Here is a 17,927-nt window from a genome sequence, read left to right as displayed (position 1 = left end):
TATAGAATTATTATTATTATTATTATTATTATTATTATTATTAAAAAACCTGCCAAAAGTTTGGATACATTATAATTATTAATGATTTTGAAATAAATATCTTCTGCTCATAAAGGCTGAATTTATTTGATCAAAATAAAGTAAAAAAATATTGTAAAATATTATTACAAATACAAAAAAAGTTGTATTTCCACAGCATGAAGGCAAGGTAGTGTGAATTTAAGAATGAACCGCTCATTTTAAAATTGTCTGGGTCTACTGATATGTGTTATGTTTCAAACATTAAAATGCACATTATATCTTTCATTAAGTATTCAATAAGTAAATCCACTTCACCAGCTAATTACTCTTTCACAGTGACACTATAGAGCTACTGCACAAAAGTTTGAAGACAGAATTCTAAAGATGTGCACTTGTTTCTTTGGGGCATAAGGTCTATATACTGTTATATGACATAACAGGGCCTGAACAGGGTGTGAGACTGTCTTGCACACAATTTTAAACATTTAAAGAATTACACACGCAATAATTATATTTGCAGAAAGCACACTTTGTGCTCAAAATGAGCTTAAAAATGTTTACATAATTAGGGAGAGTAAAGATACATTTCCAAAAGCACAAAAATAAAAAAACATTTAAAAAAAAAACTCAGTTATGCTCCTGTGACTTTGTAGTGATGGGTGATAAAAAAAAGTTTATAATTTGCATTCATTTAAGCCTTTATTTTAAGCCTTTAAAATAAAGTGATTTTCAACTGATTTTAAAACATACATTTTGCTTAGCAAAAATGACTGTATTGTGATATACGTGACACATGCTGGCAAAATGAGTTGGAATGCACATGGGCTAATTATGAGCTAGGCAAAAAAAAAGTTGCACTTGTACATCAGAGGCAAAGCACTTGCGCCTGACATTTACATTTAATTATTTGTTTTTCTTACTTGAATGATTCAAATGTTTATTTGCATCTTTGTTCTTATTTTTAATAAGAGAAAAAAATAACAAAAATAACTATTGGTCAAAGTACCCTGCACTATTCATTGTGATATGGGGGGTGGGGGGGTGGGGTTTGGGGGTGCTGAATTTGGTGGTATTACTAGAGATTTTAAGGTATGGTTGATAAGTGATTTCGGTTCTGACTCTGTCAATTTCAAACAAGTGTAGCTCAGTCATTTTTTGTCCATTTCCAATAAATCATACATTTAGAAGTTTTTAACATAACTCATTTATGAAAATATGCTCATTGTGACTCATTTTGCCAGCATGGGTCGTTATTATGAAAAATGACTTGTATTGTAATATAAGATTTTGGTTATATCGCCCACCCCTATTTAAGGCTACTTGTGTGTATGTGTATATGCCCGTGTGTGTTACCTGTTGCAGGTTTTTTTCTAAACTTAACAGCAGCAAGACTGATCATGTTCATGCCGTAGAGGTTGTAATCGATAAAGAGCTGCAGCAGGAAGGGAATATGAGCTTCATGGGGCTGAAAAATCTTATTCATTACAGCTCCACCTTGCAGGAGTTCACTAACCCTACAAAAAAGAAAACACACACACAATCAGCAACACTTATCACCTCCTGATATACCACTCCTCCACCCATCACACACACAACAATTAGCACCAAATTACCAAAGGTTAGTTTGGCTCCAAATTTTTAGTAGTCGATACCAATACAAGTGAAATATGCAATACTTATTTTAGTACAGCCCAAGAAAACTTCTGATATTTAAAATGTGAAATAACAGTGCCATATAACCAAGCTTTTATCAAATAAGTGCACTGTGCTCTGCACTAATGCCACAGCAAATGCTGATTGCTACTAATTTTACACGACCAAAAAAAAAAAAAAAAAAAAAAAAAGGATTTTTCTTGACGTTGCAACAATGTGCTGTCCTTAATGCTCTTTGTATGATGCAAAAATTATGTCAACAGTTATATATACGTGAATGCAGTCTCTTATACATATCGCTGTCTATAATGTCAATAATAACAATAATCAGTACCACTATAATAACACTAATTTACTTTTATTTACTTTTACTTTTAAGCTATATTTATAGGATTTTTAATGCCTTTAATGTGATAGGAAAGTAAAGAGGTGACAGGAAAGCATTGGGCAGAGAGAGGGGCAAAGGATCACAAGATGGGAATGTCGGCGCACTAACCACAAGGCTACTGGCACTGACACTTATTTACTTTTTAATAATTTAAGCACTTAGATAGTGAAGGCAGGTTTACTACTTAAAATGTTGCTTGTATGTGAAGCTATATTTTGTTTGTTTAGTTGTTTTTTTTTTTTTGTTTGATATTAAAAAAATTAGAAATTTTATGATTTTTTTTATTATTTTTGTAATAATTGTATTTCTCTTGTATTGAAAATCAATTTCAAACTGATTGTTGGCAGTGACAACTCCAGTTTTTTTTTTTTTTTTACAAATGGATAGACAAGACAAATTGATGCACTGAAATTTGTTTTTGGAACTAAATTGTTATTGTGGGGGATCAGGAAAAGGTCTGCGAGCCGGAACTTGAACTACATGCATACATGTACATGCCACATGCCTGCCCACGAGGCTACCAGCGCCGAAAGAAGTACCAGTACTTCTTGACATCCCGTGACACACTCGCACAGTATGTACAGTTACACACACACTTATTCATAAAAAGAAACAACAACTACCAGATCGCTAGGACTCACCTTTTGACCATCTGTGGGTTGTACAGGTAAATCTTCATAAAGGTTTTTTCCTTCATATGGTATCCATAGAAAGGCCTAAGGAGAGATAAGATGGTCAGTTCTATGTACAAATGTTTTAACAGAAGAGAGAAATCAAATTTGTGTCTTTGCACTAGGGGTAGCACAGACAAGCTGATTAATTCTGGCACCAAACAACATTGTTTAACTAGCTGTGGGTAGTGTGATTTCATGTGCACTTGTTCTATACTACAGTTGTAGAACTCTGCAATTACATAGCATAAATGCATGTGCAGAGCTCTGTATTTGGAATTCTTATTAATACAAACAATCATTAAGCAAAAAAATAAATGACAAAATGAATAAGGGAACACTTACAGTATAAAAATCACAGTATAACACCAAGTCAATTAAACAATCAGGGATATTCTGTCCGGTTACAAAGCATTATTGATTGTGAATCAGTTTCACCTGCTTTGGAGCAAATGAATGTAACAACAGGTGCACTGGAGAGGCAACAGCAAGAAAACCCCTAAAAAAGCAAATTATTTCACAGGTGGTGGCCATGTACGATTGCTCTTTCCTTTTCATTCCTGACTGATTTGTCTCAAGTTTATGTTTTGTTAGGGTCCTTCTCACTGCTTGTACCTTAAACCCAATTAGGTTGCACAGGTAGTGCAGCTCCTCCAGGAAGACGAGTTAAAAATGCACAGATCAGCTCTCAGCTCAACATGAAATGCCTATACAGAACTGCAAAAAATAAATAAAATGTCTGCTAAAATAACCACATATGAGCTCTGACCAAAAAAAAGAAAAAACTTCTTTGCACTCATAATTAAATTTCAAAAGTTATAAATTTGGAAGCTTTTGAACACTTCTGTCACTTGACGTTCATTGAAAATAGCTCATTTTATTTTAATGATATTACATTATTGGCAGTAAAACTTGGTGTTTTCTTTGCTTTAACCTATTTTACTTTAAACAGATGTGAATTAATACAATAATGAAATGTTACTCTTCTTTAAATCATAATGTTTGCAGATTACAGACATACAAACTAATGATAATTCACTCTAATTTCAGTCTCCAATTCTCCTTCTAACTACCCAGTTTTTGTTTTGTTTAACTGTCCTTTCTTAATATCATGGGCCTAGTGGTTAGAGAGTCTGACTTGTATCCCAAAGGGCACGGGTTTGAGTCTCAGGTCTGGCAGGGATTGTAGGGGGAGTGAATATCCAGCACTCTCTCCACCTTCAATACCACGACTGAGGTGAGAGAACCTTGAGCAAGGCACCGAACCCCTAACTGCTCCTAGGTCACTGCCACGGGTGTGTGTTTACGGAGTGTGTATGCGTGTTTGTTCACTGCACTTGTGTGCACTTGGATGGGTTAAATTCAGAGCACAAATTCCAAGAATGGGACACCATACTTGGCCACACATAACGTCCTTTCCTTAATAAAAAGCAAATACTATGATGCACTTCATCACATACTTCTGGGTGCTGCTGTATTGCTAGGCGATATACCATTATTTTTCCAAATACTGCCATAATAGTGAAATAATTGCTTTATTTATTTCAAAATCCCAAAGAGTATTAAAGAGAGGCCCAGTTTCACATACGGGGCTTAGCTTAAGCCAGGACTAGCCATAGTTCAGTTAAGATATTTATGTAGCTTTTATAAAAATGCCTAAGAAGAAAACGTTTCATGTGTGCAACTTGAGACAGAACAATGGAACTGACATATTTTAAGATATGTCAGAGCAAGATACTTTCAGTTGAGATCATGCAAACATGCATTTTAATCTGGGACTAGCCTTAAACCATGTCTGTGAAACCAGAGTAGAGTGTATTGAGGGGGGAGCTTTATTAACCGCACAACACAACACTGCCCTACTTGTCCGTACAAACAAGCCATGCTGCTTAATTTTAAGATTCATCAGAACAATCTACCTTTTTATGTAACTGACTTAAAGACCAGTCTTGAAGGGAAAAAAAAACATGATTGACTTAAGACAGGTCTAAGCAGTTGCTCCTAACTTCTTCCGTTCAAGAATTAGAGGCCAATGAGTTCTTTGGAACCTTCAGTATGTCAGGCTTTTTTTTTTTTCTTTTTCTTCTTTTTTTTTTTTTTTTGTAGCCTTCCCCAGATCTGTGCCTCAACACAATCCTTTTTCTGAGCTCTGAAGAAGTTATTTTGACCTTTAGCCTCATTTTTGATCTGATATGCATTTTCAGATGTTAGAACTTACATAGAAAGTTTTATCTTTCCAAAATCAAGTCCAATCAATTGAATTTGCTCAATGTGTATAAATAAAGATGATCCAAAGAAATGAATCACCAGAGCTAAATTTTCAAATGTCACAGCAAAGAGTCTGAATACTATCAATGTGATACACCCCCCCCCACCCGTGACAAAACTGAAATGCTTTTTTTTTTTTTTTGTAAAGTAGAACTTGCAAACAAGTTTGAAAAGCCAGAAGTAAACGTCAGTTCTATATAGGATGATTATTTTTATTTTACCTTAAAATTACATCGACTTAATTTGATAAAAAAAATTACCTGCTGTAGCACACTGAAAAAAGTGTTAAATTCATCCAATTAAAAAATGTTAGGGTAATGATTCACATCTATATTTTTTTACTTGAGACAAGAGTTATTTATTTTTCATTGGCTCAAGTAAAAAAATATAGATGTCAATCATTACCCTTTTTTTTTTTCTTTTTTGGACGAATGAAACACTTTGCATCTTTGTTTTATTCGCACCAACATTATTTGATTTGAACATTTTGGAATAATTTATTTATATAGCATACTTTATATAGCATACTTGGTAAAGACTTTTTTAAACCAAATTTAAAAACTAAAACAAATACTGAATGCTGATGTCTGTACCATCTATGTTTGTATTGAACGTAGGCTACTTACTGTGCAGTTACTGACGTTAATTTCAGATGGTTAAGGTTATTGTTTTCAATAGCCAAAGCCAGTTTGGCCTATTAAATACAAAATAAACATCTTGTTTATGTATACTTTCCTTCTTTCTTGTTTGTTGCTTAAAGAAAAAAAAAATCGGAAATCGGTATCGGAATCGGCCAGTTTGCTTGTAAAAAATCGGAATCGGCCATGAAAAATCATGATCGGTGCATCCCTAGCGTCTGTCTTGCACAAACACGCAATGGAAAAGGGAAGTATGGTTTATCAAGTTAATCCATGGTCCAGTGGTAGAACTGATTTCAGAAATCCCGAATGTGGTGTTTTTTTTTTTTTTATAATAATAAAATAATATATAAAATGATTAATACAGATGTGTGTATTCTGCAGTTCGTCGTTTTTTTTTTTTTTTTTTTTTTTTCAGATAAAGCATGTCCATTTTACACTAAGCATCCAGTAGTGTGACTGAATTAAGTCTAGCTGGAGAGTGTTTGGGTTTTGGGTTAGTTCTGAATAGCTTGTGGGGGTTGAAATAAAGGTGTGAAGCTCTTGCTCTTTCATATGGAGAATGTCTGATCAGCATTTTAAACTTGCAGAGTGTATTTTAGGCCTCGTTTGGTTTGGATTTTGCAATTTTTGCAACGGCATACAGAGTGTTACATACAACATAATATGGTTTGTTTTTTCTCAGGAGACATAAGGTGCCTCTGAGAGAGAAACAAAGAAACTGGCGAAAGAGACGCGCATCTGCCAAAGAGAAAAACTTCTGTTCTTAATGTGCTGATTTGTACGGTTTTCAATTGTACGCGGCAACGCTGCAGTCGTTTTGGCAATACAAATGTAAAAATATATTGTAGTAATAAGAAACGTCCAGAGACATTAGACCTAATCATTATTAGTGTCATTATTGGCCAATTTCAGCATTATTGACATGCGCGCGTGCATCAAGCCTCATCCATATCGCCAGATGCGCTCGTGGAGATTTGCAGTGTAGGGCCACGTGCGAATATAACCGAGCGTTATGAAACAGGCTGCGAGAGTGTGGCAAGTGTGAATGGCTCGTCCGTGATAATGGTGGGCATTTACACAGTTGGCTAGAGCAGAGCTGATTGGGTAGAACGGAGGTGCGCTCACTCTATTGGTTAGTAAGGCTGCCACTCAAGGCTGGCAGTCATGCATATGCTCTGGGACAGAGTAATATCACGTCCACATCGCAGGCTTTTGCGATTAGCAAATCGCAATGTCTCAAATCATGATTTCAATTTGATTTTGATTAATTGCACAGCCCTACTGCAAACCAAACCAAATTACGACTGGTTTACCAAAGAATCCATGGTGAAACAAACAGATAATGCTCTGGAACATTCATATGGCTGAAAATAAACAGCCACTTTCGTAACAAAAGATTTAAAAGGTTATGTTTTTAGTGCAGTGATCCTGTCCAGTATTTCTTCTGCCTGAACACATTAATGCACCAGTGGGTGGGCTAAGAGGCAGTGATGAAGTAGGTGTTGATCTGTGTTTGTGCAGGCAGGCTTGTGCAGATACATAAATCTCTTATGTAATAAAAATCTTAATCAAATTAGTTAAAATTAGTAGTGGTCCAAGGAAACACTAGTGTGCCCTTGTGTGCCTTTTACACATACATGCCAGACACCAGAGCCACTTTAAAGATGTGCTGCACATTAGATGAGGGGTTTCCCATGCTGACGTTCAGGGCTCTGTCGATACTGTAGGCCAACTGCCGAAGGTAACGATCTGCATCCTGTCCAAACCCATCATACGGCACATAGATGTATGGGAACACACCATGCAGATGAAGACATGTCTTCTGGCCTAGAAACAAAAGAGAAAGAGAATCAGCATCTCCTTAAACAAGTGACAAACATTTTTTAAAATAAAAGGTGCTTGGGAGATTTTGTGCACTCTTCTCAGATAAGGGGCTGTACTTATGTAGTTTGGTTTGACAGCACAACACTCTCTGCTGCCACAGATTTGTGCTCATGTCATCATTGTTTGATACATCGTTTGATCTTGCACATTATGTTTTCATTTTGAGCTTATTGCTTTTGAATTCAAAGAAATATCATACATAATAGATCAAGTGACATGTCTATTGCACTTACACTTAGGGTTGCCAACTTCAGAAAGGAAAATTATGTGACAATCCTATATATATATATATATATATATATTATATATATATATATATATATATATATATATATATATATATATATATATATATATATATATATACACACATACATATATATATATATATACACATACAGGTCCTTCTCAAAAAATTAGCATATTGTGAAAAAGGTTCATTATTTCCATAATGTAATAATAAAAATTAAACTTTCATATATTTTAGATTCATTGCACACCAACTGAAATATTTCAGGTCTTTTATTGTTTTAATACTGATGATTTTGGCATACAGCTCATGAAAACCCAAAATTCCTATTTCAAAAAATTAGCATATTTCATCCGACCAATAAAAGAAAAGTGTTTTTAATACAAAAAAAAGTCAACCTTCAAATAATTATGCTCAGTTATGCACTCAATACTTGGTCGGGAATCCTTTTGCAGAAATGACTGCTTCAATGCGGCGTGGCATGGAGGCAATCAGCCTGTGGCACTGCTGAGGTGTTATGGAGGCCCAGGATAATGTGTATGCATCACAATATGTATCACAATATGCTAATTTTTTGAGAAGGACCTGTATATATATATATATATATATATATATATATATATATATATATATATATATATATATATATATATATATATATATATATATATAATCCTCGTTTGTCCTCGTTTGTATATATATTTTAATATGGGCTGCTTCGGTGCTTGACACTTAATTGGTCATTTTGTGTTTCAAGAATAAGGTCCAATGCTAACAATATACTAGTTACTTAAATGTAAAATGTTTTTTTTCTCTATGTTACAACATTACAATAGTGAAAGACGGCTTCCCCTATTGATCACGTCTCATGTAGATTGCAGCTGGCTGCATGTATTCACCACTGGCAAGTTGGGCTTAAATAAAACTTGCCTGTCTAAGGCTACATTTACACGACAACAATGTAGGCAAAAATGGAAAAAAAATTCCCTTGCGTTTTTACAAATTTTCACGTATACACAACAACGTTTTCAAAACGATTTGAATTTACACATATCCCCAAAAATGGCCAAAAATGCTGTATAACTTATGCCAGGCCAGCATCTGGCGCTGTCACCTTGTTAGTAAACAGTACCTGTTGCCATGTGTATATGATGAGTCTCCGCTGTTGGTTGTAATATTGGTGAAGTAAATTCACACTTTGCTGAAGAAGCATTAGCAAACTCTTGAGCAGCAACAACAGTACCATGTACTCCGGCATTGTGTATATTTGTTCACGCTTGCCTTTAAAATCGACACATAATGCGCATGTCTACATACCTAACACATTCTACACATGCACATGACGTCAGCATTTTCAAAGATTCCCGTATTGGGTGTTTACACGGAAACGACAATGGTGGCATTTTCGAAAACTTGCACTTTGAAAGCCATTTTCCAAAATATGCGTTTTCAGTCCCCAAAACACTGTTGTCGTGTAAATAAACAGGAAAAATACAAAAAGTTTCCCATTATTTGCTGAAAACGTTGTCGTGTAAATGGCCCCTAAGCAGTAAAAAAAAAACAGTATTTTTTTTTAATCTGTTTTATATGAAAAAAAAAGAGAAAAAATAAAAGGGACTGTGATGTTCCCTTGTGCCAAAAACTTTAATTATCCATGATGCGGTTTTGATTCTGGTAAAATGCAAAATCCAAAAGCTCAATTTGTAGATTTAACAAAACCCCTGGAACTTGACTCGTGTTGTGGACAAATAAACAAGGGGTGTGCACGAATAGTCAATTATTGCGATATTCCATCATGGAAGATTACAACATTACCAAAACCTGCTTCAACTTGAAAGCATGGCTTCCAAACTACTTTAGAGACAGTAGACTTTGTGTTCATTAGGTCTGCAACAAACGTTTATTTTGATAAAAGATGATTAGTTGACTAATATCTGATTTTCACAGATTAATGAGTAAGCTTTGATCAATTATTCAGCTTGTACAATTAGTTTAAATATTGAGTTTTACATATTCTAACTATTTAACAATTTAATCACTTTAGCTAAACAATTGTATTAATATTTGATAACTACAATTAATATACGATAATTTTTTTACAATATAAATATACTGTATTTGGCACACAAATGTCAGACAGAGAGACATTATCATTAACAATTTAATTGTATGAAAAACCACAAACATTTAAACTGAAAAAATAACTAATTCTGCCCAATATCTTTTGTAAGTCAAATGGATATGGAACAAAATAATGGCAAGATATAAGACATTTTATTTTTTGATAAATTTTTCACACAACATTAGCTCTTGTAAAACACCTTTTATTGTTATAAAAATCTAAACAGTCCTGAGCTAGATTACCACGCTTTAATTTCTGCAAACCAAACTATCACTTTAATGTAATGTAATTAATGTAATTTTTTTGTTTTTGCATTCACTAATAAAAAGATTTAACATTAGCTAGCTCAACATTGGAGAGCTGCTTAATAACAGAAAGTTAAGTTGTAATTCCACATGTGCTTTCACGCTAGCACTTCGGGTTCGACTGACATCAGAATTCGATATGTTTGGATGATATGAACACTGTCTTCTGAACTTGGATGGGCACCCACGAACCATACCCAAGTGCAATGTGTTCAGTGCACCCATACCCAAGTGCACAAAAGGTGTGGTATAGAGTATGGTTCAAGTGAACTCCAATACGGTTTACTGCTAATTAGGGCTGGGCGATATATCGCATGCGATTGTCACGCGCATTTCGTCAGTAAAGCCGGTTTCCTGATTGGCGCTAAATCTCCATCACCTGCTTTCAAATGGAGCGGCATTTAATAGACAGAGCCGTAGATCACTGACAAGCTACGCAATATCGCGTTCATTATCGAAGGCGATTCATGTGCGATAATGAACACAATATTGCGTAGCTTGTAAGTGATCTACGGCTCTGTCTATTAAATGCCGCTCCATTTGAAAGCAGGTGATGGAGATTTAGCGCTAATCAGGGAACCGGCTTTGCTGACAAAATGCGCGTGACAATCGCATGCGATATATCGCCCAGCCCTACTGCTAATGTGAACACAACAGTACCAAATTGCAGAAGTGAACCAAGTTTTATTTGGGGAAAAAAGAAAAAATGTTTGCGTGCATTTCACTCACTTTCCTGATGAGCGTGAGATGCTGCAAGCAGAGTACTAATATACATTTGTTTGCCTTTAACGTTCTTTAGAACATTTGTAGTACTCATAAGACTGACGTAAGTTCCGTTATGTACTGCAGCTTTGGAAACAAAACCAATAGTTCAAAAACAAAGTAAAGAGAGCAATGCTATGCATTTTGCCACGCCGTCATTACTATGCAGCAGGGTAAACAGCTGCTGGCATGATGACGCAAGCGAATCGCGGTTCGGACCAAAATAAAATAATATGAACGAAGTCCAGTGAGGTCAGAAGGAGCAATCAAACTCAGATTCAGACCAAGTGTGAAAACACTTTAACTGAAAGTGACATTGTTTTTTCCATGTTTAATTTTCTAAAGCTGCTTGATTTAAATCAATCATTGTATAGGGTACTATACAAATAAAAGTGTCGTTACTGGATTGCCGACTGCAGTGCTTGTACAAAAATATCCACTTCGCTATGATCAGATGCTTTCTGAACTGCCATTTTATCACCACTGGCGAGGTGAATTACGGTCTTGAGCTGCAGTCCAACACTAGTCAAACCACATTATTGCAGGCCCTTACATAGGGCAAGTACTCAAAAACAAAAATATTTGCTGACAATTGTTTTTTTTTTGTCAACGTTGTTGATAAAGTCGAATAATCATTTCAGCCTTAATCTCCATTGTGTTTAACGGTTGAACAGCATTAACTACAGAGTCCTATGTCACTATAAGGTGTCATTTTACTGCTGATGGTAAGGTGAACAGTTATGTCCTGCAAACCTGAGCATTGGAAGAGTGACACTCCGCTGCCAGCCAGGCAGGCCATTTGATAACATCTGTAGAACAACGGGCCTGGACAGTAAATTGGTCACTTGCATGCCTGGCATTGCTATTAATATGGTAGCTGCAAACAAAGATGTGAACTGCGAATATGTACCTTATTGTATACACATGCTTCAATTGGCCATCAATGACAGATTTAAAGCTGTGAGCATAAGCAAATAGGCTCATTGGTGCATGTAGAAAACTTAGTAAACTTAATATCCATCATAGCATGATTGCAACCCTTCCTGCATTACCACCAAGGCAGGGCTCCAAACAAAAAAAATCGAGTAAGGAGCCATTGGCTCCTATAAGAAAAAAACTTAGGAGCCAAATAATTTTTTTAGGTGCCACAGAATAAACGTGTTTTATTTATTTTACGATTATTATTATTTATTTATTTATATTTCAACATTTTCAATCATACTGTCATGGTGTTTATGTCTCATCTTTTCTTGACTTTATCAGCATTTTAATCCATCTTGTAGATGACCTGGGAACTAAGGTTCACTTAAAGTGGGAACTAAAATGTCTTTTCCAGCTTGAAATCTACAGTCACAAAGAATTGTTCATTACACAGAATCTGTACCAGTATCATGGAGCATAAGCATCACTTGGCCACTGAGTGTAGCTTGGGCTCCTCCTCAGTGCATCCTGGAAATGTTGTCATACACTCTTAAAAATAAAGGTGCTTCATGATGAAATAGAAGAACCTTTTTTTTCTAAATGGTTTCATAAAGAACCTTTAACATCTGAAGAACCTTTGTGTTTCACAAAAGATTCTTTGTGGCGAAAGATGGTTCTCCAGATTATAAAGAAAGAGATGGTTCTTTAAATAGCCTTTGACTGAATGCTTCTTTGTGGAACCAAAAATGGTTCTGTGAAGAACCTTTTAAGCACCTTTATTTTCTAGCTGACTGATGAGCTTATTGATACTGAATGGTTATTCTGAGGTAAATGTATATTACGTTGCAGTGTTTACAAGCTTTACAGGTTTTCTGCAGTTTGAAACACTGAATGAGCTTTTACACGAGACATTTCAGTAAGTTGTACTGTAGGATCTCTTATAAAATAACCTACCTTTTGATGTTAATTCATGTTCACTACTATATTAGTAAAGAGAAAGATTACATGGGTTCACTTGCCCTAGAACTGAGGCGCTAAAGCGACCGCGCATGCCGCATTAAGGAGCGCCAAAACTGTATTGTTTGAATTTCGTTATGAATTCAGAAAATTTTTAAAGCTGGTACTTTTTATTAAGAAGTGACAAAGCACAGAGCTTTTTGCGATTACTGGACGGCAGTTGCACTTCAAATAATGAAGTTCACGCATTAAAAGAACACAGACCAAGATGTTTAGAAGAAGCCATATTAGCAATTATTATAAACGAGAATTGTTAACGATATTGCCAATATCCACACAGCTGACAGCTTTACCTGTTGTAGTTTGTTCAAGTTGTGCACGAAATAGACGCTGTATTTTCCAAAAGGGTCTGGCTGCAGACTTGCACTTGCACTCTCAGACTTGCATTCTCAGAACTGCACTCTCAGACACTTGCACTTCCGGTAGTGACATCACTTGCAGTCTTTATTCTATATTTTGTTCTATTTATTTATTATTTTTTGTTTGAATCTCTCAACATTTTACAACAGCAGCCAGGTGTTGAAGGCAAGAAAAAAGAAACTAAATTACGAAGTCACTTGCAATCATCACTTGCACTCTCAGCTACCTGCGTCGTCACTTGCAATCAACAGAAATCGTGCATGTTGCCAATGGAGACAAGAAGCTGTGGTGATTGAATGATTAAAACTAAATTAGTACCGTAACGTACAGGGGTCCTCCAAGAAAAAAAACAAGACCCGCAAATCCACGGCCTCAAAACAGCAGAATATGAATGCAATGCGCAAAGTCTCTCATTGAGCGTTTTCCTCCCGTAGAAAACATAAACACTTAATATGGCTTAATGTATTAAGATGCTATTCAAATACAAAATTCAATATAGTTTATTAATATAATGAATAATGTATAAAACATGGCAAAACATGCACAAAACATGACATAATGTGGCATAATAATAGACTAAGATTATAAAGAAGAAACTCAATATGCTCCTCTTCATTATTAAAATATATGTACAGGCAATCAGGTGAGCCCAGAATAAATGCAACATGTAAAGTTTCGCGTTAAGCATTTTTCCATTTAGAATAACTGTCTACAGTTCTTTTATTTCATTGTCTTTGTCCATTAAGCTACATTATGTGTTTTATTTATAATGATTTTCTACGGGAGGAAATGAAACGCTTAATGAGAGACTTTGTGCATTGCGTTCATATTCTGCTGTTTTGTGGCCGCGGATTTGCAGGTCTTGTCTTTTTCTTGCAGGACCCTGTACGTTATGGTATTAAATTAGTTTTAATCGTTCAATCACCACAGCTTCTTGTCTCCATTGGCAACACACATGATTTGTGTCGATTGCAAGTGACGACGCAGGTAGCTGAGAGTGCAAGTGATGATTGCATGTGACTTCGTAATTTAGTTTCTTTTTTCTTGTCTTCACCACCTGGCTACTGTTGTAAAATGTTGAGAGATTCAAACAGAAAGTAATCAATAAATAGAACAAAATAAAAAAGACTGATGTCACTACCGGAAGTGCAAGTGTCTGAGAGTGCAAGTCTGAGAATGCAAGTCTGAGAGTGCAAGTGCAAGTCTGCAGCCAGACCCTTCTCATATTTTCTGCACTTTCCCTTCTTACGTCTCCGTCATTTCTCTCTCGCTGCACAGCGGAGCTGCGTTTATCAGACTGTGTGCGTCTGATGTGAGGCAGAGAAGAGGACTGTCTGAAACTCTCTTTTTCCACTAAAACTTTGATGCGCATTGTCTCAGTTTAATACGTGAACATAACAAAAGATTTGATCGCAAAACAATTAGGAAAAAAGGCATTACATTCAAATTCTTAAGTTATAACATGTAAATATATACCCAGATAGCAATAACACTCGGGCTGATTCTGGCTGAAATGCGTCTCTGTCGGTTCAGTCTCGGCATTGGTGAGAAGATAATGGGACAGACTCTACAAAACACTTCTGGCTGACAGACGGCTTTTCCCCTATGGGCCGATCACGGCTGAAAGCTGTTGTACACGCGGCAGGTCCACACTCGCATAGGCGCGGGAAGTGGGGGTGCTGCAGCACCCCCTGTTTTTTGTGGGCAACTGTTTAACTGTTGGGGAAAAAAAGAAAAAAAATCGGCGTCTATTTTACATTTTAAAAAATGCAAGTAGCTGGTATTTGTGGCAGATTGTGCTAGTCAAGATTATATAAGGCGGCTGCCAATTGTTAAATTCAGTGGTGTAGATAGTAAAGCGTGTGTCATTCTATCTATTTTGACGCGATCGAACTGGGTTCGAATCTGCCTTTTGGCGAACTTTTTTCCTCCCTTTTCAAACTTCAAATCACATCGGAAAAGCATCAACAAGTTGAAAATTAAGTATTGGGTAGGATTATGGAGGGCTTTCTTCCCAATAAGGTGGCATCCATTTAATAATTTAAATTAAAATTTAAACTCAACTGGTTTATAATGTATTACAATGCTGAGGTGCAGATAACTTTTTTTTTACAACATACAAAAACTGCAGAGGAATCTGTACCTAACCAAAATAAAGACAGATGAAGCTAGATGCCCGACTCCAGACCCGGACAGCCTCATAAAGGTGATACATTAGACTCTCCCTTAGCAGTTAAGTTTTTTAAATTTATGTCAGAAAAAATGACCATTTACATCCAAATGTAATTTAATGCACACAGAACACAACCTATAAATATATTTCAGAATATAAACTGCTTAATCGGCCATTTTCAGTAAGATTTAACGTTATGTGTTTGTGTTCCTGTGCGTTTAACTGGAATAATGTCCAAAAGATATCGGTTTAAAGCAGTGGGTAATTCACTCATTGATTTGCTTAAAATCTACTTTGCGATTCTGTTGGCGAACATGTTTATGGTGCATTCTATTCAACCTGTTTATTGCTAGTGAAGCATAAATAGACAGCGCGGCCTTTACAAGTAATTCGCGTGCAATGTATCTCGCGCTTGCTGCTGCGCTAATCATAGTAAAACCGCTTTTAATGGTAACTTACATGGATTGTGACTTTGTACATTTACTATAGAAATGGTAAAATGTATTTAAAAGTTTGACTGACAAGCGTCAAGCTATGCCTATGTGTATAAATAGAATTGAGCTATTTGCAGTTTAAATAGCATATCACTAAAATACCTGCTATAACCCCCAAGCCCCCCCCACCCCGCGTGCACAGCACCCCCAACCTAAAACATCTTCCCGCGCCCCTGCACACTCGGTGTATTGTGTGCCCGAGTTAGTTTTATCACAGACTAGAGGTGTGCGATACCGCTAGATTTGGTATCGATCCGATACCAAGTAAATACAGGGCCAGTATCGCCGATACCGATACCAATACCGATACTTTTTAATAATTAAGGTGGATGCATCTTCAACCTAAATCTAAATGAATTTTCATGACTTTTTTTTGGGTTATTAATCAGTACTACAAAAGCTTTTGTTCAGAAACAACTTTTGGTTACTTCTGTTTTATTTAAATAAACAAAGTTACAAAATGATTACTTCACAAATATACGAAATGTAAAAACAAATTCTCTTTTCAAGTAGCATGTTAACAAAAAATGCTCCTCTTTCTCTCTGCTGCCATTCTCCGCCTCTGACTGACTGCTGTTAGAAATGCGCGGCTGAGCGGCGCGCGCGCCTGACTGCTGGTGGTAGCGCTAGTGGTGAGTCACGTGACGGTACAAGGAGAGGGGGAGGAGAGCAGTGTCGAGCACGAGCAGCACTCTTGAGAGCTTGCTCTGCTCTGTGACAGCAGCAGCATTTTGACAAACACGGCCAGGTCGCAAAACGAGGGAAACTGAAACTTAAGTATCGATATTTTCACGTTGGTATCGATCAATACCGATACCAACGTTGGTCTCGATATTATCAATATTAGTATCGATCTGCCCACCTCTATCGATGACGGGGTTGTTCTAGATTTTATCAATTTTTGTGTCTGTGTGAACTTTTTTAGCGGTTAAATCCTGAGGAGCTTTCAGCGGGTAGTCGCCAGTGGCGACCTCAGCAAAAACGTCACTCGCAAATTAATATTTATGGTCGCAAATGCGACTGTTTTAGTCGCAGTTTGGAGCACTGCAAGGCGTGCATTCTCATTTAAACTTATCTGTTTAGGCTCAATAATAAGGATCGAACGATGGCCCAGTGCAAGTATAAAAGACGACCAAGACAGTTGACTGAACTGTTGAGCACTGTGTGAGAAGTTTTCTGTGCACACACACACAAAACAGCGGGCATCTCAGACAGCGTGTGAATACTTAATTAAATTAACAGAATTTCAGATAAATGTTAATGTTTTATATTTTGGTTGCATTTGTGAGTTAATAAAAGTGTAGTTAGTTGTGTAAAAATTACATAATATATCATGGAATCAAACTGCATTGTAATCGTATCATATACTTTTTTTAAGTATCGGCAAATAAAGTATCTCTGCTCTCGGCTCTAGTTCTCAACACTGACCCTGGAGCTTAATCCTAAATAAAACAAGCCTCAGGGTCACTCATCTGTTCTTTAGACAGCAAAACCTGAGCTGGAGCATGTAAGACAAAGGCGGTAGTGGGGTGCTCCTTGAACGGTGTAGAATTACTGCAAGACGACAGAACTTTAGGCGAGAGACTGCTTTACTGACATTTTCATGAACCATAAATACATGAATACATACACAGAGCAAAATCCACAAGGTAGAACAAGCTCACTCAGATACATCCCAGCAACATATGAGCAGCTGTAGTTGCTAGGCAACCAGTCCAGCTACAGCACTGTTCTAAAAGAGATTGTACAAGTACTAAATTGAGTTGTCTTTTGTATCTTACACTTGTTTTGTCCTTGCTTTTCATATCTTGCAATCAGTTTCGGTGCAGAGATGATGTGAAGCCATTTGGGCATTGTATTAAAAACCCTGAGAAACTACTGTTGAGTGACTTCTTCCCTTAAAGACTGATATTATTGTTTGTTAGTAATAATAGAGGCATTATCTTGATAAATAAGATTACCATAATATATTTGGAGATTTAGGAAGTCGAGATGAA

The 17,927-nt window shown here is 36.3% G+C and overlaps 1 protein-coding gene across 4 annotated transcripts in view; it reads right to left on the bottom strand.

Annotated features, from left to right (window-relative positions):
* The window catches only part of rev3l (REV3 like, DNA directed polymerase zeta catalytic subunit), a 77,965-nt gene that overhangs the window by 37,574 nt on the left and 22,464 nt on the right, over positions 1 to 17,927 (bottom strand). For all 4 annotated transcript variants that reach the window (XM_042746357.1, XM_042746359.1, XM_042746358.1 and 1 more), the window contains exons 2-4: positions 7,280 to 7,469; positions 2,704 to 2,778; positions 1,375 to 1,535 (exon numbers count right to left, since the gene is read on the bottom strand). In XM_042746357.1, the coding sequence (XP_042602291.1) occupies positions 1,375 to 1,535; positions 2,704 to 2,778; positions 7,280 to 7,469 (426 nt within the window). The remainder of the gene's footprint in view (positions 1 to 1,374; positions 1,536 to 2,703; positions 2,779 to 7,279; positions 7,470 to 17,927) is intronic.

The sequence above is a fragment of the Cyprinus carpio genome, chromosome B20 (assembly GCF_018340385.1).
Source record: "Cyprinus carpio isolate SPL01 chromosome B20, ASM1834038v1, whole genome shotgun sequence".
NCBI classification, from domain to species: Eukaryota; Metazoa; Chordata; class Actinopteri; order Cypriniformes; family Cyprinidae; genus Cyprinus; species Cyprinus carpio.
The sequence above is the reverse complement of the archived record's forward strand: the minus strand, read 5'-3'. Positions and strand labels throughout refer to the sequence as shown.